General features: G+C 34.9%; 1 protein-coding gene across 1 annotated transcript in view; it reads left to right on the top strand.

Moving 5' to 3' along the window:
• The window catches only part of EDEM3 (ER degradation enhancing alpha-mannosidase like protein 3), a 33,514-nt gene extending 10,564 nt beyond the window's left edge, over nucleotides 1-22,950 (top strand). Inside the window, exons 7-20 of the mRNA XM_070746314.1 lie at nucleotides 471-605; nucleotides 2,943-3,048; nucleotides 3,283-3,380; nucleotides 4,549-4,674; nucleotides 5,435-5,518; nucleotides 6,795-6,878; nucleotides 7,674-7,798; nucleotides 8,361-8,526; nucleotides 8,785-8,939; nucleotides 10,285-10,438; nucleotides 10,898-11,092; nucleotides 14,837-15,002; nucleotides 16,572-16,757; nucleotides 19,228-22,950. Of these exons, the coding sequence (XP_070602415.1) occupies nucleotides 471-605; nucleotides 2,943-3,048; nucleotides 3,283-3,380; nucleotides 4,549-4,674; nucleotides 5,435-5,518; nucleotides 6,795-6,878; nucleotides 7,674-7,798; nucleotides 8,361-8,526; nucleotides 8,785-8,939; nucleotides 10,285-10,438; nucleotides 10,898-11,092; nucleotides 14,837-15,002; nucleotides 16,572-16,757; nucleotides 19,228-19,604 (2,157 nt within the window). The 3' untranslated portion in view covers nucleotides 19,605-22,950. The remainder of the gene's footprint in view (nucleotides 1-470; nucleotides 606-2,942; nucleotides 3,049-3,282; nucleotides 3,381-4,548; nucleotides 4,675-5,434; nucleotides 5,519-6,794; nucleotides 6,879-7,673; nucleotides 7,799-8,360; nucleotides 8,527-8,784; nucleotides 8,940-10,284; nucleotides 10,439-10,897; nucleotides 11,093-14,836; nucleotides 15,003-16,571; nucleotides 16,758-19,227) is intronic.
• Nucleotides 22,951-26,525: the final 3,575 nt, after the last annotated feature.

Here is a 26,525-nt window from a genome sequence, read left to right as displayed (position 1 = left end):
GTGATTAGTGAAATCATCTGATTTTTATTACTCTTAGAATCTTAACTCTTCAGCTAATTGCATGGTTTATGAAGATATTTATATGTTTATATTTACTACATTTTCAAATGCAATGGACTTTAAAAAGCCATATGATTTGATTATAAAAATGAGAACTGTTTTCTCTATAGCAGGTGATATACTTGGAGACGGCTTCATTTAAAGTTAAAGCACCAGTGACTTTTGCATTGACATTTAAACTCATATAGTAAGTCAATTTGCATAGGTTTGCCACACACATTATAGGGTGCTGCACATTCTTTGCTTCTAACTGCTGCAGCTTACTTAATTATTCCAGCTTTTCTACAATATGGTACAACTTTGTGCCTTACTTATGTCTTATTTGAAAAAGCAAATCTATTTTATTTTCCTAAATTTTTAAGAAACAATATTATCACAATAACAGATTTTAGCATTTCTTCTTCTTCTAGATTAATTTAAAATTCGGTCTAAGAAGTCCAGAAGCCCGGACAGGAACAGAGACTGAAACTTGTACAGCTTGTGCAGGAACGTTGATCTTAGAGTTTGCTGCTCTCAGTCGTTTCACAGGGGCATCAATATTTGAGGTTTGCTTAATGATAAGTTATGAATTATTTTTCTGCAACTGCTAACTGATCTGTTTTTAAAAAATTGATAGTATTAATTTCAGCAATGTTCTGTTGCTGAGCTGGTCACTGAATCTCTCATACCAGAAATTGCTTTTCTATTTATATTACAAGGTACTGCTTAAAATATCTGTCAGTGTTCTTTCCCAGGGCCTGAAGGCTGTGCTGCGTTAGGGATAAAGCATATGACATAATGCTTTATTTTTTAAATGGATTTTATTATAATTTCTTTTTTGTAGGCCACACATAGATGTTGAGAGTTGAGCAGTATAATTGTTTAATAAGTAAAAATCATTATGAAATATGTGAACATAAAATACTCCTGTATTTTATAATATAATATTGTATTAAATTTTGTGTTACTACAAAAATTTTAAAGAGAAATTTAGAACAAGGTAAACATATAGATGTTTAAGTAGTTCATTAGAGATTTTATTTGTGCCTGGTGCCTTACCACTTGCACACTATTGTAACTACAGTATTAGCCATATCTATTCTATAATTCCTTAGCATATCTTATGCATAAAGAAAGCATACTGATTTTGTCTTATTGATTCTTATTGAATATGATTCTTATTTTTGATTGTCCATCAACACAAATCTTTTTGGGATGAGCACTTGTTTTAATTATGGTAAAAAACTTTCTTATTTGACATTAATAATTTATAGTCTGTTGTACAGTCTACACGGAAAGATTTTGGCTGACCAAGCAGCATCTGAAATTCAATTTCATAACAGTCAATTTGATTTTGAAGGTGCATTTTTAGTGACATCTAGAATGAAGTCTGCATTTATATTAGAGGTTGTCAATAAAAAAAGAATTTTCTTTAAAAACTATTACATCAGTTTTTGCATCATTGCATTGTATCATCCCAACTCCTGCTATAATTCCAGATACTTCAATTTTTACAATATCTGCATTTTAGTAGTTATTTTTTTAATGTTATATTTAGAATTCTTGCAATTAGCCATAGAGAATACTGCATCAAAATCATTGTATACAATAAACCTTCAGTTTCAGTTTTAATGGGCAACATTTTCCTTTACTAATCCATTAATCTGCAATATTATTCAAAGTAGTTTTTAGACTGTAGAGTTAGAAGTGAAGCCAACAATTAATCTTTAATTACTAAGTTTAAAGAAGCTCTGTCTATTTAAAACTTGAATTTTAGTATATGGTGTCCTAAATTACCAAACATCTATTATTTGAAGCAAAGAATAAGATGGGGTTTTTAAATGAATGAGCTATTTTTGATTGTTAAAAATAATATTTTTATTGTTGTGGCCTTCTAGAGGTTAATATTGTTACATAATGTTGTTTCCTGATTCTTTTTATTGTGTCTAATGAAAATGAAAAAAAATTATGGCAAATGTTTGATTTTAGGGATTTATTTTGATAGCCTTTGGATTTGTATTTAAGATGCAATGTTCATTGGAGCTGAATTCTTTTGTTTGAATTTGAGGCAACAAAGCTTTGCCCCAAATACTGGTTCAAGTCTGAATCAGTCTGAACAGCATTTGTTGCATCTCCTCAAAATAGGCATTATTAGTGAGAAGGATTTTGTTAATATATCAATATATTTGTGGGTCTGAAGAATACCATTTGTTATTTAATAGGCATCTATCTACCTTTAATATAAACTTATTTCTTTTTTAGTCCAGTAAGTGGAGGTTTGCTACAAAATGATATTAATTCTACTTCTCCCAAAAAAGGGTGGGTGAAGTATCTTGAAATATATCTCATCTACCAAACAGCTCCCCAAATTTAACAAGCTTACTCAAAAGTCTTTGTTGTCTATTTGTTTAAAGGGGGAGGGCTTGTTTTAAAAGTTCACAAATGCCATCTGTTGGTGTGAGTCCGGCGTAAAGTTATCCTTCCAATATTGTATGACAATTCTTAAGGAATATTCCCCATGTATAATTAATTATTGATCTTACATTTTAAATGGCTGTTTAAAGCCAAAGGGTAATTTGCATTCTTAGCAACTCTGATAAATCTGAGGTTATATTAATGGTCTGTCGGCATCCAAACTGCAGCAATAATATGACAAGTTTAAACTATATGAGTTATTTCCAATTTTTGTGATGCATTTTGGCAGCACCGCATTTGCATCCAACTTTTTAAAAGCCTTTTCTGAAATGTTCAGTACATACAAAATAGAATTAGTGCTGCACCAACTTGTAAAAGTTTAAAAATAGAACCACTGCATAAATATATTGCTTGCATCAATTTTTTTGACTACTTCATTACATGTAAAGCTGTATTTAATTAGAAAATGTTAACTTTATTTTCTATAGGAATATGCCCGGAAAGCACTTGATTTCCTTTGGGAGAAAAGGCAACGTAGCAGTAATTTAGTAGGAGTTACTATTAACATTCATACGGGTGACTGGGTCCGTAAAGGTATGAAGCTATGTTCCTTCTTAATTATAGAAAAAAATGAGATTGGAAGTTAGAGGTGTTTTATGTAGAGGATTTTAACTGTATGTCAGAAAATAGTACCTGCCTTTGGACTAAAAAAAAAGATATTGCATTCATCCCATGTTCCTTTTTATCGGTTTCTTGGTTGCACTTAACTTCATGGAACTGAGAACTAATACTGAAATTAATCATATTAATATTTTTATCTTATTCTAGATAGTGGAGTTGGAGCAGGAATAGATTCGTATTATGAGTATTTATTAAAGGCCTATGTCTTGCTTGGAGATGACAGTTTTTTAGAAAGATTTAACACCGTAAGTATAGATGGAATTTATCTCTCCTTGAACTATAGAACTTTGAACTATGCTGGTGATGTGTTATGTTAGATATTGTAGATCTGTTCTTCTAAAATTAGTGTGTTATTACACTGCCAGAAATAATTATTGTCTTTTTTGTCTTTTTTGTATTGTTTCATTTAGCATTAAATTCATCTACTTCCAAATGTTGCTATATCTGCAATAAATATACTCAATCATAGAACTCATTTTAAAGTTGCATATTATTGAGGCATCACTCACATTTAGAATTTTTAAGTGTTGAAAGTAAAATGGACAATAAATAAGTGGATCAAAATATTTGCTAATGTTTATATATTGTTGGATTTACTGATCTATCATGCTGATCATAAAAAAATTGGTAGCTAAAATGTTTGCTATAATTCATCTTGAATGAAGTATATTCTGTACTGGAGCAATGTTATATATCCAGGGTACTAGGTCATTATTTTGATTAAGGTACAGATGATTAAAATACCAATAACCCTTGACCTACAAGCACAATTGTGACCAGAATTTCCATTGCTAAGTAAAGTGGTTGTTAAGTGAATCATGCCGGATTTTACATGGCTTTTTGCCATAGTTGTTAAGCAAATCAGGTGATTATTAATCAGATTTCCCCAACCAATTTTGCTTCTTGGAAGCTATCTGGGAAGGTCACAGATGATGACCACATGACCCTGGGATGCTGCAACTGTTATAAATAGATGCCAGTTGTCAAGCGCAAAATCTTGATTAAATGACCATGGAGTTGCTGTGACACTTGTAAATGGTTGCTAAATGAATGGTTATAAGTTGAAGACTACCTTTGAATAGGGAAAGAAAAAATGACCCTGGGGACAAAAGTAATCCTTTAATTGCATATTCTGTTTGTTTATGGAATTTAAATTAATTGAATAATTCATTTTTAAGTAAGACAATAAAATTATATAAATTGTATTTCTGACCGTATTATTTATGTTTTAAGTAAAATAGTTGAATGTGGCTGATTTCATTTTTAAATAAAAGCTGTAGATGGCTAATATTTGGCTTATAGCCTCTAAATCTAAGCATTATTGTTTAGTGTGCTTATCTGCTTTAAGTCAGCTTTTGCAAACAGGTACAGTATTCAAAGTGAATAAATACGTCAAATGTTGATATTTTCTAGCATTATGATGCCATAATGAGATACATCAGCCAGCCACCTCTCTTGCTTGATGTGCACATACACAAGCCAATGCTCAATGCTCGCACATGGATGGACTCGCTACTAGCATTTTTTCCTGGTTTGCAAGTAAGTTATATGTGCAAAACATTTTCATCCAATGATATTGAATTACTAAGCCATTCAATTCCAAAGCATCTCTAGATGGCTTCACAAGGTATACAAAAAACAACCAACATTCAGGAGACAGTATAATCTCTAACCACATCCTTTTCAATTAATATTAGTCCTCAAACAATATAATTAATTTTTACAGAATTCTTTATCTATGCACAAAGTCATATTTTCACCCCAAATTATACATTTATTAGTCCTTAAGAATGTATGTAAAATTATTAGATATTCCATATGTACTTGTGAACATTGTATTTCTTAAGCAGTTTCAATGGATGCGCTTAATAATTTTATAGACAGTCTATTTTATACTTTGTTAAAAGATTGCCATAAAGGATATGCAAATTTGAAATGTCCCATTTTCACTTTTTCAAATGTGAAATACTTCCAAAATGTTCAAAACAGCCTATATCTAATACAAAAAAACTGTGGCAAACCCAAAACAATATTTCAAATTTGCTACAGACTAATCTGAATTTTAAAAGGTTCAAATTTGATACTTTGTATGTATCACTAACCACTACATTCTCAAAGCAAATGTATGTTTTCAGATAGAGGACATAATTATCTTTTTAAAATAAATGTAAAATTGTTTTCATTAGATTATTGTTAACTTGCAATCTTACTTTAAAGTCCTGTGCTCTGGATTAGAAAATAATATACTTTTTATTTAAATATAATATAATGTGATGTACCTTTTTTCCTTGAATTCTAGGTACTGAAAGGTGATATTCGACCTGCTATAGAAACTCATGAAATGCTATATCAGGTCATAAAAAAGCATAATTTCCTTCCTGAGGTAAGGCAATGACCATGTCTTATAAATTTAATATTTAGGGACTATAAATATGAAGTATAAATTTCAGGTATTTGGGGAAAATATTATTTCAGAATTAGTGAATTTAGCTTAATAGTGAGTCCATGAGTGTTAAGAATATTTAACTCTATCCACCTAGTACTTTTAGTCAATTTTTACTTTTTAAGATTTTGTATTAATAACCCTGTCATTTTTCAAACAGCCAATTATATACTGACTCTTCTAGATAAAAAGAAGCTTCTAATTTTGACCAAATAAATAAACTCTTAAAATATGTATGGATGTATGTGAAAATAAATTTATATAATTTAATATAGTTAAACAGCGTAGGACCTCACATGATATAGTGTTGTCTATTTCTATAAGATTTTTACCATTGATTGCCTTATTTTGAAGTTGAATATTTGGATGGTATCCCATAAATATTTTTTAAAAAACTTTCAAGCAGTGAATGATCACGAATGATAAAAGTTAACTTATTTAATGATTAAAATGTGCAATTCTTACCGTTTATGGATTGCTGTATATTTATTACATTTATTTATTTATTCAATTTATTTATTCAATTTTTTTTTAATGCCGCCCTTCTCCTTAGACTCAGGGTGGTTTACAACATGTTAGCACTAGCACTTTTTAACAGAGCCAGCATATTGCCCCCACAATCCGGGTCCTCATTTTACCTACCTCGGAAGAATGGAAGGCTGAGTCAACCTTGAGCCGATGATGAGATTTGACCCGCTGACCTGCAGATCTAGCAATCAGCTTTAGTGGCCTGCAGTACTGCACTCTACCCACTCCACCACCTCGGCTCATTTAAATTGGAAGAGATTTTTAAATGAAAATGTGAACTTGTTACTCTGTTCATAAGTGAACTGTCCATAAGTGAATTGTCCATTCTGAATTTTGCTGTACATATCGAAAATGTCTTTTGAGCCTCTTTTAATGTATTGTGCCAAAAATGTCTGTGTATTCTGTTTCATTCATTTGAGAGTTGGTCCAGTAGAAGCAGACTGAAGACAGAGGTCATCATTATAGCATCTGTATGATTTGATGACATCTGTTTGATATTTAGATTTTTAGGGGGCAGGGTTTTAGTGGTTATAAGCCAAATTTCAGAAGATTTCTGTTTCATTGCAGGACAATATAGCAATTTGGGAACATTTTGAAATAATTTCTTGCAGGAATCCCTGTATGCTAGAAGTTATTCCTTGGAAGAAGAATAATTCAGTATTTCTCCCTTTTCACTTGTCTTGTTCAGGCATTTACAACAGACTTCCGTGTTCATTGGGCTCAGCATCCTTTACGGCCAGAATTTGCAGAAAGCACATATTTCTTGTATAAAGTAAGGTTCTTCAGATTCAAGATATGTTACAATCTAGAAGCAGGAAACATATTAAAAATGAAATGAAATATATGGAGTATCTTCTCTTTGCAGAACTCATTTGCCTCCTGTTATCTAGGAAAGCTAGATATGCTTTGTTGTTCAAGTCTGACTGATGAAAAATATTTCTGTGAAATTGGTATGCTGAGAGATGGAAATAGTTAGATGGATCAGGGGGAAAAACAGCTTATTTGACGAATGTAGGTGGTGTGCTAGCTAAGTGCAATTGCTGCACTGGAAAACAAAACCTTTCTTAATTTTAGCAGATGCTAGGGCAGCAGGAGGGATGGTCATATGGATCAGCATAACTTAAATACTGAGGTGATCGTTTTGATGAAAGTTCTGGATTTCTTGAATCCTTAATTTTACCCTGCATAGGTGGCAGATTATGATTTGAGTCTGAGAAAGTTGAGATATTTGTAATCAACCTGCTATTAAAATAAAATTTGATTTGATTTAATTGAATGCAGAAAATAATTCTGAAGTGTACTTAGAACTTTTAAAGGATATTGAAATTAAAATAATTAGCATGCAGTTCTATTGAAATGTTGTGATATTTCCACAACAAACTTACTTGAGAATTTTCTTTAAAGATGACAGAACCAGCCTCTAACTATGGTTATTAACAGGCTACAATTCCTAGTATGTTTTAGAGATAATGATTTCAGATCAAAACCTTAAAATGTATCAGAGATCAAATATCCGAGTAATTTAATCAATGTAATATATTAATCCAAATTATTTCCCTGGAAATAGGCTACAGGAGATCCCTATTATCTAGAAGTAGGAAAAACTTTAATTGAAAATTTAAATAAATATGCACGAGTACCTTGTGGATTTGCTGCTATGAAGGATGTTCGCACCGGAAGCCATGAGGACAGGTAACTGAATTTTTCAAAAATCTTGAGACAAAAGTCTGTAACAAGTTTTAACATGTTGCTGCTAATCTGCCTATCAAAGAACATTGAGGAAAAATAAGATTTGATACTAGTAAGATTTTTTCTTTTCAATGTTACTCTTTTATTAGTTAAGCTTATGTAAAATAACATTCAATTACCATACTGGGAAAATATTTTCATGGAGGGACCTCCAAGACAGCTAATGAAAATTTTAAAAGAAACATAATTAAGACTTTATAATAGAAACTGGGGGGAAAAAACTTCATAGCTAGTATCCATAACACCAAGAGAAGACATGCATGTACAATTCAATAAATAGTTTTGCTGGCTGGACAATTTTTTGTACTATATACTTTGTTTAAATTTTGCATTGCTGAATTAAATATATCCATATGTAAAAATTTGAAATTGTAGCTAACACAATCTAGATGATAACACTGTGATTAGTAATTGTTCTTTAGCTATTTTAGAACTGTAAATAAATGAAAACATCAAACAGAAGTAATATATATGCAAATGCATGTTCTCTTTCTTCTTTTTGTAGAATGGATTCTTTCTTCCTAGCTGAAATGTTTAAATATTTATACTTGCTGTTTGCTGATAAAGAAGACCTAACTTTTGATATTGAAGACTACGTTTTTACAACGGAGGCTCATTTGCTACCTCTTTGGCTATCTACTGCAAACCAAACAGCCCTGGTTAAAAATATTGTGAGTTCTGCATTGCAGATCTTTCAGTCTAATTAAATTAATCATTCTTCTTAAGTATTTGTTCTGTTCTTACTATCTGTGTGCACAGAGTACACAAAATATGATTATGAAATTTGGACATAAAATCTTGATCAGTTGAAGGAAGAGTCTGCCTTTTATGTATTTGGATGGTTTATGTCTTAAAACAATATGATGATTTATAGGAATTAAAATGTAGCTCTAAACTTAGCAGGATACATATGTCTTTTTTTCCTACAGACTACAGAATACATGGAGCTGGATGATAGTAATTTTGATTGGACTTGTCCTAACACCCAAATCCTCTTTCCCAATGATCCCATGTATGCTCAGAGTATAAGGGAACCCCTAAAAAATGTGGTGGACAAGAGCTGCCCTAGGAGTATGTCAAGAATGTAAGAGTTGTTTTATTTTCCATTGGGGTTTTAAAAGAAGATAAATAAAAAAAATTTATGTTAATCCACGTTTGTTTCGCTAAATTTAGTCCTGCTATTAATGTTTTATTACTAATTTTTGCTAGGCTAACAAATTGTATAGTGCAATTATATAAATATAATGATCTTGCAGAAATTGCTTCCCCAAGATCTAATTTTCACCAGAATTTTTATTGAAATGTTTTGCCAAGTCCCTATAATTTTTTTTCAGTATATAACCCCTTGAAATATATGCACAAATTAACTACTTAACAGAGTGAAAAGTGGTGGGAAACCCAAAAATGAAAAGAGCAAAAAATAAATAATATTGAAACAATTTACAATGGTTGTGCATGTTTATTCTCTCTGCCTGGCTGCCTGCTGGTGCTGTTGTTATTTTAGGGAAAGTGACAAGGACATGACTTTGTAAGTCTCCTGTGCTGTTGGACTTCTGACAGTTTACTGGCCATTTGCCATGTGATTGGCAAGCCTGCTTAGGTCTTCCTTCTTATGTCTTTTCCAATGTATTTGCAGTGGCATAAGGATAGGATTGTTGGGAATCAATCCATGTATATGGACATTAGCAGGCATGTCACGCCCTCTGCAGGCTTGGGAAAAAGCTTCCCTTCCATTTTTTTGAGAAAGGAGCAGGCCCCATGACAAGGAATGATAGAACAAAATAGATAGGGAAAAAAGAGCATTTAAAGATCTTAAATTATCTACTGTTGACCTCTCCCTTTTTCTAAGAGGTCTGTAAGGAGCGTGTATAAGTGCACTATTGTGCTTACCGTCCCTGTCCTTCTCTCCTATTATCCTTTTTATCATTTCTTTATACTTTGTTATGTTAATAAAAACTATAATTCTATACTTGTTTGACAAATATAATAAACAAATATACTGTATAAATAAATAAATAAATAAATAAATACAACCTTGTTTATATAATATCATCAAAGTAAGTAATGGGAGAAAATGAGATTGCAAAACTGCCTGGAAGACGCTGACAATTTTCTCAAGTACTTTTTTAACCTTTCAGCTTCTGCAAAGGGGGGGGAGGTGTTTTTTTTCCTTTTGGGTGCTTTTAAGTTAAGATTAACACAGTCTTGTAAACATTTTTCATAGTTATTTTGTTGCCTTCTTTATAGGCTGGAGACACGACTGACCCAAAATCACCCATTCAGGAAACTTTTAACTACTTTACTACTCAGATACTCATTAATGGAAATCCACGATAGTCTCAAGGCATGCTTGTCTGTTTTATATTGGGACCTAATCCGTTCATATCTTAAAATGTTACTAGCACTTGCTTTGCTTGCCTTTTTTTCAGGGAAGAAGGTTTAGGCAGTGGACCAAAGCCTCCGCTGAGAGCCAGGGATTTCATGGCCAGTAATCCTGAACATTTAGAGATACTGAAAAAGATGGGAGTCAGCTTGATTCATCTCAAAGATGGACGAGTACAACTGGTGCAGCATGCTATCCAAGTAAGGTCACAATTTGTCTTAACCCTCTTTTCATTTATGTATCGTAAGTATTATAAAATACTTTTTGCTTGCTCTAAACTTCTGTGAACTATTTGGATGATACATATTTCTTCATGCTATTTATCCTACTTATTCATGCTTGGCTGTCATGGTGCTGATAGTTTCATGAGAGACAGGTTAAAATCATAGGAGAATTAAAGTTGTATGTATGTATGTATGTATGTATGTATGTATGTATGTATGTATGTATGTATTTCAGGATCTGACTCATCTTTATGGTGGCACCAATGACTTTGGAATTCTTTTCTTAAAGAATAATTGTTCTAAAACTTTTTGAACCAACCATTAGACCAATTCAGTTATAAAGATCTCTTTCCAAATATCTCTTGATTATTTTGGATTTAGTAGAAGGCTCTGAAAAAATGCTAATTAAAATATTAACTTTTTAACTTTTATTAGGCAGCAAGTTCATTAGATGCTGAAGATGGATTACGGTTCATGCAAGAAATGATTGAGTTATCCAGCCAACAACAAAAAGAGCAGCAGCTGCCTCCACGTGCGGTTCAAATTATTTCCCATCCATTCTTTGGCAGGGTAGTTTTGACAGCAGGACCTGCACAGTTTGGAATGGATCTTTCTAAGCACGAATCTGGGGTATGTCTTCGAAATTTTACTTAACCTATATGTTACATTTTGTGATACGTGTAAATGCAGAATGTGAAGTTATTGATATGTATTCAGAATATCTTAAGGCAGTGATGGCGAACCTATGGCACGGGTGCCACAGGTGGCATATGGAGCCATATCTGCTGGATTAAGGTATGCTATGAAGTTTTGTGTTTTTTTTTTTTAAAAAAGACTTATTTACTTGCATAAAATGACCCCACATGATATTTCCATTTTTTTTAGTAGCTAGCAAATAATCAGTTAATGCAAAATGGATATTTTATTTATTAAAAGTACCTCCAGAAAAGTCAAACAACCAAATATGCCTTAAACCAATTTAAAAACTAACAAAGGCTTGGCATCTGTTTATACCTAATGTGGATTTTTGACAACTTAAAAACAGCTTTAAGGTGGAGTCATATGACACTGCAGAGATATGCAGTTCCAGGGGCAAGTACCATGATAGTAGAAGCACAGCAGCCAGGCCTCTATATATAACATTCTTTAATTGATGACTATTCTGCCTAATCTTACTGGGAAGACAAAAACTATTGAAGATAGACAGTTGCTTGGATAACTGGGCCCCATTAATATTGTAGGTCATATTGCATCTTGAATTGTAACCGGAAGCAAAGTGCACCTAGTACAGCACATGGAGAGAGATGACACATGCTTGTAACGTGATATGCTCACCCCCCAAATTATTTATTTAGTTATTTATTTATTGGATTTGTATGCCGCCCCTCTCCAGACACTCGGGGCGGCTAACAGCGACAATAAAACAGTGTACAATAGTAATTTGGTATTGATGATTAAAAATCTATTAATATAAAAACCAAATTAGTGAGATAATTGAAGCCCCAGCTACTAAGATTCTTCTTTTCATATTATAAAAGTATTAAACAAAAGGATTTGAATTAGTATAAACAAAATATAAACATCTATAAGGAATCCAAAAGTTTGGAAAATAGTATTATAAAAAAGGTTTGTCCAAGCTACTTGAAATCCTTGCCTCTGTTAAATACAAGAATATTTTCTCTCTTTTTGGGGCATTGTTCTCCCTCTTCTCCACTGGCAAATTCTTGGAGATACTATTTGGAATATCAGCTGCTGTTGTTAGAAGTGTGCAAAATATTTCAAGCTTGTAATGAGGTATTGAAATCCCTTTGCTTTCAGTTTGGAACATCTGTGCAGACAGAACAACACATTTTAAGCTTGAAATAATTCCCACCGTTCTGTTGTTGATTAAGCACATTTGGTTGTTATCGATATAATAAATGCTCCAAATATGTACTATTTGCCTTTTCTATTTAATTTGATTATAACTTAGAGGGAATCTTTGAATCTTAGTGTGATTTTACAGTACAGAATCAGAGGAATATAATATGTTACCAGTCCCAGTTGAATCACTGTTTGACAACAGTCATGTCTTAAGTTTGTCTTTGCAACTCCAGAGATCAGATTGGACTAAGAAAGCCTTCATTGTAGCACTGATGCACATAGAAAATTCAATCCAATTTACAGTATAAAAATTTTAAAAATGTTTAAAACCTGCTGTGCTGTTCGAGTCTGTGAGACCCAAAATCAAAGTTTGAGACCCTGTAAAAAATTTTCCCTACATATCTGAAACTTGAAATTTCATGACTTTTCATCATTTCAGGAGTTCTCTCTATGAGATTTTTTTTTTTGGGGGGGGGGGGGGGGTCTTTCTTGCTGAAAAAAAAAGTCACACTTGTACTGTTCCCGGGTCACCCTGACCGAAAACTCTTTTTTTTTTTTTAAAGGTACTTGAATTTGGTCTTTTTGAAAAAGTTTTTCACTGGGAAACATGTTTGAACATTTTTGAACATAATGATATGAAAATTGAACTGGAAAATTGAGGCTTATATTTTTATTTTGATCAAAATGCTCCCCCCACATTTTTTCTGAAATTCGTGTCAATTTATATTTTTTTAGGCTACAAATCTCTAAGGAATTTCCCCCCAAAAGTTTTGATATACTAAATTGAACATTCCTGATCATAAGAAAAATAGAATTGAATAGAAAAAAATGATGTCTTATTTGTTTATTTTGGTCAGAAAAGGCCCCTCCCCCATTTTTTCAGCATTTCGTGTCAGTTCATTTTTTTAGGCTAGAAATCTCTAAGGAATTTTCCCCAAAAACTTTTGATATACTAAATTGAACATTCCTGATCATAAGAAAAATAGAAATGAACTGAAAAAAATGATGCTTATTGGTTTATTTTCGAATATCAGACCATATTGTCTTATACTCGAGTATAAGCCTATTTGAGTATAAGCATGGGGGCCCATTTATGAGCAAAATAAACCAATAAGCATCATATCATTATGTTCTGAAATGTTCAGGCTACCAATCCCACCCCAGCTTTAGTAAAATAGAATGCATTTTGCAAGCAAAACTATCTATAAATTGAAAAAAAATTCACAAAATCGGGGGGGGGGAGCATTTTATCAGCAAAATAAATCAATAAGCATTAATTTTTTCATTTCAATTTTCATTTCAATGTGTGCAGAAATGTTCAAACTTGTTTCCAAGTGAAAAAAGCTTTCAAAAAAACTAAATATAAGTACCTAAAATGATCAATTTGTGGTCCGGGACAAATAGACCCAGGAACATTACATTAGGGAGTTTTTCTGAAAAGCACAGCAGGGTTAAAAGTGATTAACTGCAGCACGATATACACCTTAAATTCACATACAATATAAAACTCATCATCCAACTTTTTTGGTTGGGATAGTTTGACTGTAGGCTTGTTTTACATTTTTCCTATTAAATCTTCTGAAAACTAAAATTATGGGTTAATTTTGGTGTCATCTGATTCAAACCTGCATTCTAAATTACCATATACAGTATTACAAAAGATTTAGGACCAAATTTGATCCATATGTTCCTTACCTTTTGACTGTGTATATATTTTTATATAAAGATGTACATTGCAATTATGTTGTACTTTCTCAGTTTATGTGTTGTTAGCTAATATGTAAAATACGTTGGAAGTTATTTAAATGCAAGAGTGTTCTTTTCCAGAAGAATATCATATTCAATTGTATTTAGCTGAGATGGCCACCTTGCTATTAAACTACAAATCTCAGTATCTTCCACCATTGCCCATATAGGCTGAAAGTCCAACAAGACTACAGTCTTTTTGTATTTTATACTAAACATGATGAAGATATTCAGCTTATGATTATAATTGTGCCTTTGTTTCTTCTAATCTGAATATGATTATCTCAGTTCCATAATGAACTAGACAAATGTTAATCTATCACAAGAAGCAAGATTTTTGTTATTTAAAATTCATGTAGGAACTCAAAAATATAAAAAATGTACCAATTTGGACCACCGCTGCAAGGTTATGTAACCCCATATTAGATGCTCCCTTTTGTCATGTGATAAATTGATAAAGCAGCTTGAAAATATTACTAAGGTTGATACAATAATTCTTATCTAGCCTAAGAAATGTATTGTTATTTAGCATAATAAATATAAATCAAGAAAAACATTTTGTATTAAATGTCTGAGTTTTAAAATTACTGGCTATATTCCAGTGTCTTTTAAGTGAATTGATTTCCATGGATTTATACTTATTGAATTTTGTGTTAGACTTGATAGCTATATTTGCTAGGAAACCGTTCTTACATTTTGCTGGTGGAATGCAAATGTTCTACAGGCTTCAATATTGTACACTAAATCTTTTAATCTCTTCCACAGACAAGAGGATTTGTTGCAGTCAGTAAACCATATAATGGTTGCTCTGAGATTACCAATCCGGAAGCACTGAAGGAAAAAATTGCTCTGATGCAAAGAGGGCAGTGCATGTTTGCTGAAAAGGCCCGGAACATCCAAAAAGCTGGGGCCATAGGCGGCATCGTTATTGGTAAATTATTCAAAGTTATGCAAATATACTATAATTCAGTGTATATTTTCTAAATTGTCCCAGGCAGGTATGAAATGTGCACTCTAGGATATTGAATGGGCTATATAATGACCCATGCTTAATATCAAAACAGATAGGATTCCTTGAACAGCTTCAGCATTTGCTGTCTTAATACTTCAGCATCTGAAGGTTGTACAGGTAGTCCTCAGCCTACGACCAAGATGGAGCCCAAAATTTCTGTTGTTAAGTGAGACATTTGTTTAAGTGAATTTTGCTCCACTTTATATCTTTTCTTGCCACAGTTGTTAAGTGAATCAGTGCACTTGTTAAGTGAGTAACATAGCTGTTAAGTGACTCTGGCCTCCCCATTGATTTTGCTTGTCAAAAGGTTGCAAAAGGTTATCACATGACATTGGGACACAGCAAAGGATCACAACTATCAACCAATTGCCAAGCATCTGAATTTCGATCACATGAACACGGGGGAATGCTACAAAGGTTGTAATTGTGAAAAATTGTCATCTAAGTCACTTTTCTCAGTGCTGTTATAATTTGAAGGGTCATTAAACAAACTTGTAAGTCAAGGACTACCTGTATTGATATCTGAACTGTTTGCCAAGCGAACTAGAGAAATAGATTGGCCTGCCACGAGTTTATTTTACTCACACATGTACTTTCTGTTGACAAAACCAAATGACAAGTGGCAATAGGTAGATGTAAGAAGGACAGTCCAAGCAGTTGCCTAGGTTTTTTTCTGGTGACTTCTGCTAGCTTAGTGACCCTTGGCCTTTTCTTTTTAGAGTGGAATATTTCATATTGTACATCATTGTATTCACTTTCTAAGCGTGTAGATGATTTGAATAGTGGGACAGAACAGAGGTGGGTTCTGCTCAGGGTCACACCATGCATGCGCAGCAATCAAAAATTGGATTTTGTGCAAGCCCAGAAACAAAATCCAAGATGGCAGCGCCCACGGAGACTCCAACAGAACTGGCTCAGTGACCTCATCACCGAGCTACTAAAGGTTTAAAAAATTGGTTAGAACCGGTAGGAACCCACATATGGGACAGAAGGTGTAGCAGAGAAATAAGAGGTAAAACACTCACATTATTTTAGGTCTTGTTGCTTAGAGTTACACACAGATATACATATCTGTGTGTTCAAAGTATATCAATAGAAGTTATTTTATCTTTCTCACTGTAATTTTTAATTGTGTATCTGGGATTTGGATTTTCTTCATGACAGCTTGCAATATTAAGCAGTTGATATTACCCATTATATAAAATCAGCACCTGTCCATAACATCTTGAAAGTTATATCTAAAATGCCTTTTAAAATGTTATGGGTATTTGTACTTCACAGAATACACAAGATATTCTGTCCCTATTTCGGTTAAAATAATTTTCCAAAGATTATTGCTGTCAAGAAAAAAATACATCACTTAGGTCTATCTTCATATATAAAATGTTCAATAAAAATGTGGATGGAAAATGGAAATTTTAAATTAAAATTTTAAATTTTAAATTTTAAAACTGGAAATTTTAATGGAAAAATGTTTGTTGTACCTAGATGATAATGAAGGAAGTAGCAGTGATACAGCTCCCCTTTTTCAAATGGCGGGTGATGGCAAGAATACAGATGATATCACTATCCCCATGCTGTTTCTCTTCAACAAGGAAGGAAATATTATTCTTGATGCCATTCAGTCATATGAAGGTGTAGAAGTGCTGCTTTCGGATAAAGCAAAAGACAGAGGTAAGGACAAAACTACTGCTTTCTGATAAAGAAAAGGTAAAATTACATCTTAATAGCCTATGCAGCCCTCACTTAATGTCAGCAATCAGGATTGCTGGAATTGCCATCGCTAAACAGCATAGTCATATGGCACAGTTTACGTCTGCATCACTTAATGATGGCAATTCCAGTTCCAACCGTTAATTGAGGACTACCTGTAGTTTTAAATTTCAATTGTGGAGAATATAGAAAAAGGGAATGAGAAGGAAAATTTAATCAGATTGAAAATGAAGCTTTTGAAACTAATAAATGGGAATCTAGTCCAGATTTTCTGAGATATCATTATTTATTAAATATTCCAACTGAATTTCTGTGAATGAATCCTTACTCTGCACAACAAAATAAATATATATTTTTAAACAAAACATTTTAACGCAGGTAGTTAATTAAATGTATGTTTACCTTTGCAAGAGGGGCAGTATATAAATCCAATAAATAAATAAATATGCAGATGATATCCAGTGATACATCTCTGACTCTGGTTGACCAAGTGAAGCTGTTGAGGTTCTTTCCCATGTAAAGAGTTAGTGAGGGCCTGGATACAGAAAAACAAGTTGCCCTCGATTTTGCCAAAATCGAATCATTATAGTGTGGGGATCCACTCATTCATAAGTGGTGCACAATCTGGGGATTCTCCTGAATTCATAACTCCTACTGAACAGGTGACAGCTCTGGCAAGTGAGGCCTTTGCACAACTGTAGTTTGTGTGCTACACTTCCTGGACTGAGCTGCCCAGCTCACGCTCAATCATCCTCAGTCACCTTTCAAGTGAACTACTGCAGGAGCTTCAGTTAGAGTGTATAGAGACCATCCAGAAGCTTCAGTTAGTCCAGAATGCAGCATGTGGGTAGTTATGAGCACATCTCATTATGCTATGTAACACTACTACTGTGTGAACTGGACTGGCTTTCATAGGCTTCTAGATGTGATTAAAAGTGATGGTTCAATGGTGGTCAATTTTAAAAAAACTAGTATGTCATAGATTTGGGTACTTTAGGGAGTAACATATCCAAAGAATGTCTCCTCTCCCCCACAGGGAGAATTGCCCCTTTCTTTTAAATCTTGTCCTGGGATGTCTGAAGCATATCTTTTCTGTGGTTGCTCATCTTTGGAACATTGTTATTCCCCACCTTACCTATATACAACAGGCCCAACTCATTTTTAGGAAAGCCATTAAGCGCTGGCTCTCTCATCTGCCCCTGCCACCAGAGGCCAGTTGAGTGGCGTCCTCTTTTGGTTATTTAGTTATGGCTCATTGCCATTTCTATATTTTGTATTTTATATTTGAATGCCATAATTTTTCCCCCCATGTTATAAGGTGGGAGGGGGTGTTTTTTTAATGCTTTATGCAGCCCAGAGTCACACTATTAGAGTTGAAGGCTTTATAACTCTAACAAATAAATATACACATATAAGTAGTTGTTTGAATCCTGTTGAGATCTCATAGAGTTTTTTTTCCTAAAGCAGCTGCTAAGTAAATAAATGAACTTAATTGAAAGTTGGTGGGTTTGTGGATTTATGCACATGTACTTTTCCCCTTCTCCTTGTGCTACCTTTGGAATGTCAGCAACTATATTTAAAGATAAAACGATTCCAAACTACATTATTGATAGCAGTAAGTATTTAAAATATCTGTACATACTTTACCAAGAGAGAGAATAAGAGATAAAAAGATATTTTGAGATGTTTTCTAATACTACGACTAAATGAAATGTAAATTAGTCAGCAAGATCTAGACCTTAATTTATGGATAGTTTATGTTTAAAAGTTATTGGGATGCTGCTGACATGTTGATCCAACACGAAGTGTACAAAATCTAATTGTAGAAATATACCTATGTTGGGTGCTCTCATTAAGAAAGTTGAGGTATTTTCTTGTATCATTACTGCTTTGTCAAAAATCATCACAAAAATTTGATGAATATTTTAAATGCCTATAAATTATGGGAGGCAATGACTAGTTTCTTAATTCCAGTTTCAGTCTAGTGATCAAAAATTATTTTCAAATAATGCTGGAGATTAGGATTCTTTGTACATCCTAATATTAGAATGATTTAAAAATTTAGATTCAAAATAAGTAAACAGGGTTTTTGCTAAGCTGTTTATTTTAATGCTTATATGATAGAAACAGTTGCTTGGAATAAGAGGAAAAATGGTCCCATGGAAACTTAAGGTTGATCAGTTGCTTAAGGAGAACATTATCCTTGTATTAGTAATCAAATAAGTAATTTATACTGATTTCTTTATAATACTTATTTAATGGATGTAAATTTGAAGAAGCTCAAAGACGTGCTAATGGGAGTTTAGCCTTGACCCTTTTAATCAAAATTTTAAAAAGTCAATTGATATTGCTTATGGTCATATGGTACTTCTAGCTGGAAGTAAACTAGAAATGTTTTAAATAATTTTTTTCCCCCCACTTTACTCCTAAGATTTGGAAATGGAAACCGTGGATCAGATGTCATCTGATAATGATTCCCATAATCAGAAAAAGGAAGAGATTTCAGCAGATTTGAATTTGGTCTCTCAAGAATCTGAAGGAGAAGTTGATAAGAGCTCATTTGCAGAATCAGACAGCAATAGTTTTTCTCAAACAAACGAAGATTCTTGTACCCCTGAATTTCAGGAAATTAGTAGTAGCAGTCAAGCAGCAGAACAGGATAATCATCCTGAAGAACAGTCAAAGATTGAAACAGGTTCCAGTCCCAGTAATAACTGGAGTAATAAAGACCAATCTATGGAATCAATATTAGCTGATTGGAATGAAGACATAGAAGCATTTGAAATGATGGAAAAAGATGAACTATAACTTCAAGTACTTTGCTTGTGAACTTTACCAAGGAGATAATGGCCCTGATATCTGAAATTCAAAAAGAATTGTTCAGTATTGTGACAAGCAGCCAGGTTTTTATTGGCAAAAGCCAGCATGTGTTATAATTTGAACTGGGTTTTTTTTTTGTTTACCTTGTTTTTAAAAATGGGAATGTGCAATCCACCCATTTGCAGAGTTCTTTTGCATGGTGCTGCAATACAGAAGGTTCATTCAGGGAATGATATGAATTCTTCCTGTGTTCCAGATTGTTGTGGGTTAGGTTAGCATAGTCTTCGGGAGGCAAAGAAATGACTGCAGTGGGATTCATGCACCAGTGAGCCTGAATGGCCAGTTGTAGCTTTACATCTTGGCCCACAAAGGCCACGAATGGCAGGTGTGACAGTGCTGCTTTTGAGAGTCAATGTTGTATCTCAAGTCTTTTTGGAGACTTGGTGAAAAATAGTTCGTTGTGCCTTTATGATGAAGGCAAAGCAGTAGGCAGCTGTGATTGTTTTGTGCCACTTAATGTAATAAGTGTGCCACACTTCCTTATCACTTCTTCCATTTTATCACTTTGGAGACGAATTCACTTGGAAGTTATTCTTTGTTTTTAATTCAAGACAATGTACTTTATAAACCAAAGGCAATGTGCTCTTTTAACAAAAATGAAGAAGAAAAACTGGATAATTCTTTAAGTTGTTTATGGATAATGGAACAAAAGCTCTCTACACTCCCGTCACTTTTGTTTTGAATGTTGTGCATTAAATGGCAAGTTCAAAATGAGCCAAACTTAGTACCCTTCCCAATCTCTGGAAAAGGTACGAAATCATCTTGCATTAGGATTTAATTTATTTTGTTCTGCATTTTTTAAATAATTAAGTGGGCCTTACATCAAAATCATCCTATTCTGTGCTTATCTTAAAATTTGTGTATTTTCCTTCTATAAAAAGTGGTCAGTAACTCAACAAGAAGTAATGCATCCTTAGCGTAATAGAAAGCCAAGCAAAAACTAGTATCGTGTAGTTGAGGGGTATGCAAACATGTTGAATTTGAAACCTTTCGACTTCAAATTGGGTGGATCTGTGCTTATTGGAATGCTCTAGGTTCATAGCAGGTATTTTGTGCTTTGCACTGTGAGCACTTCTGGAAAAGTCCTGTTCAAACTTGGATCAGAGCAGTTTGAACTCAGCATGTTTTGAATTCAGAACATTTTGCATGTCACTAGTATAGATTTTTTTTTCAATTGTAGCAGAAATATTTCACAGCAATCATGTTTCACAGATGTCTTAAGTTTAAATTTAGTTTGCTTTTAAAAAAAATCCCAGTGTAGCAAACAAAGCAAATAAGACTGCCTAACATTTTTTTTCCATTTTTTTTTTTTACTTTTAGGAAGCAAAAAGTCAAATAATTTGACACAGCCATATTGAACTGCACCCTCTACTTGGCCTTTTCATGTAGAGCTGATTTTTTGCAAAAATTGATCATATGATCAAATGCAATATGTAGTATGGGATAGCTTGTCACACTACAAGTACGTTTACATTGCATCTCCCTGCAGTCTCCTTATTACTGAAACTTGACTATCCAATATTGCATTGGATAGCTGTTTTCTGGAGGGAACCAATGGCCTCCCTCTAACGCAGCATTTTATTTCCCCATTGAACTGAATGATAAGAGTGGCTTTCTATATCAGAAAAAGATCAACTGCAATGGCATGAGAGTTAAACCACCTCTTTTACTTTCCAATTGAATTGGGAACTGAAGATGGAATGAATTATTCTTTTGCTCTTGTAGGTCGGAGTTATTTCTTGGTCACAAAAGATGGATACATAGTCAGCGATTAAAACCACATTGCAGTTTATGTATGTACAGTCGGTAGGTAGGGCAAACTGCTGAAAGGTCCTTCTACAAAAAATTTACAGTGTGTAAAGCAGCCTTTTAAATGTACAGATCAGAATGTTTGTAGGAATTTGATACCTAGGTGAGACTTTTACAGGAATTGGATGGAAATGGTCGTGAATTAATAAAACAAGTGTCCTTTAACTTTTTAAAATATTTTATTTGCATATAATGAACCCCAAATTGTGTTTAAATATGAATCTTAGTTTTTATGCACTAGGATATTCCTTCAGAGAACTTCAGTACTAGATTCTTTAAAGTGCCCTTTAATAGTTTATAGGGCCCTATGATAGAGAATGTGTTTTTAACTGACAAAATGCATTAAAAACACCTGGAATGTATTGCACGTCCAGAATAGGAATACCTTTAGTAAAAGGCTTTTTAAATATTTCTTCTGATTTACAATAATTTACCGAGCTGCTGTTTTCTTTAATCCTATAGCAGGACTTGCTCATTTTATTTCTGATAAGATCATTTACTAGTAGCGCCTTCACAAAGCATTTTGGACAGATTCATAACTTTCTGCACAACCACTTAATTTTTACCACCTTTTATATTAACTATTAATTAATGCAGCTCTTTATTAAGGGTTTACACACCTGCTGTTCTCCCATACATAGTTCATACCATGAATGTTAGGTTATGCCTGCCATTAAATATCTGCAAATGCTTTGAGTTTTCCTCATTGATTCAGGGATTATTGAGATACTTGCTTGCCATTAGAAAGGAGCATCTGAAAGGTGGTAGTCTACCTCAGATATAGCTTGTCCTTTTTATATATCTAGTTCTTCATCACAGCCATAAGCCTGCTCAACAGGAAAAGGGTTTACATATTAACTACATTAATGGCTTTTGGGAGAGAAGTTACCTAATTTAAGATCGTCATATCAGCCTTTTTAGACTATCATTCTGGCACCCTTTATGAGAAGCACGAACGTCAGCCACTTACATGCATCTAACCTAAAGGGAAGTCGTGCAGAAGTTGGCATAATACTAGTTCATCTCTCATTGGGCTCTTCCTTAACCTGCTTGTTTTGTCTCCATCTTTTCCCCCCATGTGGTTACTTAGTGCAGGTATAAAGAGATCCGAGGGATAATGATATACCCAACAGTCAGTACAACAGAGAACGAACATTCTATGAATGCATACCATACATCCACATTTTTGTAAGACTTTTTACCAACCCAATTTACAGCCATATATTTTCTTATGATGTAATTTATGAAAAAAGTCTAAAGGGGTGCTTGTTAACACTACTGTTGGATTTTTCTGTCTGGCGATTTTAAGCGTATACAATATCCCTAAGGGCAAATGTGTACTGTGATGTAAAAGTCTGAGCTCAAATTGTACATAATCTTTGTATATAAAATTGTCTACTTGATTATAATTGCTGATTGTAAAGATTTAATAAAACCTGTAAATATTCTGGTCAGAGTGCTAAAATGAATTGTTCATTGGACTTAATGATTTCAACAAAGTTGACACTCTTCAAAATACATGTGGGCAAAATACAAGTACAGTGCTACTTCAAGATACGAACCCCTTGTCTTACGAACAACTCAAGATACGAACCCGGGGTTCAGAAAAAATTTGCCTCTTCTTACGAACTTTTTTCGTGTTACGAACGCCAAACCCGAACTTCCGGGTTTGGCGTTCGGGAGGCTGTTGGGAAGCCCCCCGGCTGTTTTAAAAGGTGAAAGCCGGGCGGCGGGGCTTCCCAGCAGACGCCGAACGCGGAAGTTCGGGTTTGGCGTTCGGCTTCGGGAGGCTGCTGGAAAGCCGCCCGGCTGTTTTAAAAGGTGGCAGCTGGGCTGGGGGGCTTCCCAGCAACCTCCCAAACCCTGAACCTTTGCCGAACTTCCAGGTTCGGGGTTCAGGAGGCTGCTGGGAAGCCCCCCAACCCAGCTGTCACCTTTTAAAACAGCCGGGCGGCTTCCCAGCAGCCTCTGAACGCCGAATGCGGAAGTTCAGGTTTGGCGTTCGGCTTCGGGACGCTGCTGGGAAGCCGGCCGGCTGTTTTAAAAGGTGACAGCCGGGCTGGGGGGCTTCCCAGCAGCCTCCCAAACCCGGAAGTTCGGCAAAAGTTCGGGGTTCGGGAGGCTGCTGGGAAGCCCCCCAGCCCGGCTGTCACCTTTTAAAACAGCCGGGCGGCTTCCCAGCAGCCTCCCGAAGCCGAACGCCAAACCCGAACTTCCGCGTTCGGCGTTCGGAGGCTGCTGGGAAGCCCCGCCGCCCAGCTGTCACCTTTTAAAACAGCCGGGGGGCTTCTCGGCAGCCTCCCGAACGCCGAACCCGGAAGTTCGGGTTTGGCGTTCGCCGTTCGGGAGGTCGCTGAGAAGCCCCCAGGCTGTTTTAAAAGGTGACAGCCGGGCGGCAGCGTTTTTTTGCGGGGGGGGGGGTTTGGTTGCACGGATTAATTGACTTTACATTGTTTCCTATGGGAAACAAAGTTTTGTCTTACGAACCTTTCGTCTTACGAACCTCCCCCTGTAACCAATTAGGTTCGTAAGACGAGGTATGACTGTACGTACAGGTGAAACTCAAAAAATTAGAATATCTTGTAAAAGTTCATTTATTTCAGTAATGCAATTTAAAAGGTGAAATGTAATATGATAGACTCATTACATACAAGGCAAAATACTTCAAACTGTGATTTGTCATAATTATGTGATTTGTGATGATTATGGGGTACAGCTCATGAAAACCCCAAATCCACCGTCTCAAAAAATTAGAATATTACATGTGATCAATAAAACAAGGATTGTACATAGAACAATATCGGATCTCTGAAAAGTATAAACATGTATATGTACAGTGGTACCTCATCTTACGAACGCCTCTTCTAACGAACTTTTCTTGCCTCTTCTTCCGAACTATTTTCACCTTACGAACCCAAGCAGCTGCTGCTGGGATGAAGGGGTTTCTTTTTCCCCCTTTTTTTGAAGAAAGAAAAGGGAGGGGCGGCTTGGAGGGGGAAAGACTGCATTTTAAAAACTAGGAGAACAGCGTGCTTGCAAAGGCACTGAAAGGGTGTCTTTTGAAGAAAGAAAAGGGAGGGGCGGCTTGGGGGAGGAAAGATTTTGCAGAGAACAGCGTGCTTGCAAAGGCACTGAAAGGGTGTCTTGAAGAAAGAAAAGGGAGGGGCACCCCCTTGCCTTTCTTCCTTCCCACTCACCCTTTAGCCTAGCCTGGCTTCTTCCACCCGCCCCCTTTAGCTGCTCCTCCCTGCCCTCTGTTCGCCTCCCTTCTAAAGTTTGGGATTTTCCTGAAGGATTTGCACACATTATTTGCTTTTACATTGATTCCTATGGGAAACATTGTTTCATCTTATGAACTTTTCACCTTACGAACCTCCTCCTGGAACCAATTAAGTTCGTATCATGAGGTACCACTGTACTCAGTACTTGGTTTGAGCCCCTTTTGCAGCAATTTCTGCCTCAAGGCGTGGCATGGAAGCTCTCAGTCTGTGGCACTGCTGAGGTATTATGGAAGGCCAAGATGCTTCAATAGCGGCCTTCAGCTCTTCTGCATTGTTCGGTCTCATGTCTCTCCTCTTTTTCTTGGCAGTGCCCCATGGATTCTCTATGGGGTTTAGGTCAGGCAAGTTTGCTGGTCAATCAAGCACAGTAATCCTATAGCCAATGAACCAGGTTTTGGTGCTTTTGGCAGTATGGGCAAGTATGCTGAAAAATTGAAGTCAACATCCCCATAAAGCTAGGCTGTGGAAGGAAGCATGAAGTGCTCCAAAATATCCCAGTAGATGGCTGTGTTGACCCTGGACTTAATGAAGCACAGTGGACCAACACCAGCAGATGACATGGTTCCCAAAACCAACACAGACCCTGGAAACTTGCATCTCATCTGGAAACCAAGGACCCAGCGTATGGAGGAAGAATGGAGAGGCACACACTGCAACATGGTTGAAGTCTAGTGTGAAGTTTCCACATTCTCTGTTAATTTGGGGTTGATTTGTGTTGATAATCCAATCCATCAACCTATACAACACACTTGATATTTCCCCCTAAAAATACTATAAATTGCTATCTTTGTCATAAAAATTAGCATGAGCCAATTATGTCAGGCAACAGGAAAACGTACAACAAACTCAACTTCTTACCTTCATTTTAAAAAATAACAATCTGGTTTTGTAATTTTATTGTCTAGTTCTAGTGTCATGTATAGTCTGCTAACTTGGTAACAGTATATTTGTTGGGGGTGGTTGGTCCTGAATCCCTTCTGGTACCTCCTCTCTACCCACAATGATCTTTTTAAAAATAAAATGATTGCCATCTCTTTTTCAGGAAAAGCAATTGCTCAAGTCCTTAAGGAATTTGCAAAATTGAGATAGAATGCAGTTGCACTAAACACTACTTTTTCTTTGAAAAACTAGCGCTTCTACAAACGGAAAAAATTCCTGTGATTAGAAGTCTAAATCTCCACCATCCGTAGTAAATTAGTCTGTATTATAAAATCAGTTCCCCAAAAAACTGGCTTTTAACTAAACAGTAAATCCTGCAGGCAAAAAATTATGCAGCCTTTTTTGAGCCATTTAATGTATTTCTTGGTTATTTTAATAAGCTGAAGATTGGGTACCTTTTAGCAAACTACCAGCAACAGGCTATGAATTAGGTAAACAATGCATTTTAACCAATGACTTTTCTGGTTGATGAAGTTTCTACAGTGTAGCAATAGATGGCACTAAAGATTAAAACCTAAAAGAGGAATTTGATTCATATTTAGACTTGGATAAGACCCAAATTTCCCTAGTCTAGAATTTCATTTCCACCTAATTATTTATGGAAGTTCATGAAAAGGTAGCAAGCAGGGCATTTGTTCTTCCTTTCTTCAATGATTTAAGATTTTTGAAGTATTCTTTGATCAATTATCTTCAGATACGTGCTACAGAGGCTGAATTATGTTGCATATTTGGGGAGTTTAAGAATTTCAGCTTATTTCCTGTAAGATCAGGAGGTGGTGGTTACATAATTTCTTGCATTAATCATCAGAGTAAAACTTGT

Source organism: Erythrolamprus reginae, chromosome 3 (genome assembly GCF_031021105.1).
Source record: "Erythrolamprus reginae isolate rEryReg1 chromosome 3, rEryReg1.hap1, whole genome shotgun sequence".
NCBI lineage: Eukaryota > Metazoa > Chordata > Lepidosauria > Squamata > Dipsadidae > Erythrolamprus > Erythrolamprus reginae.
Note: the sequence above shows the minus strand (reverse complement) of the source record. Positions and strands in the feature narration are given on the sequence as shown.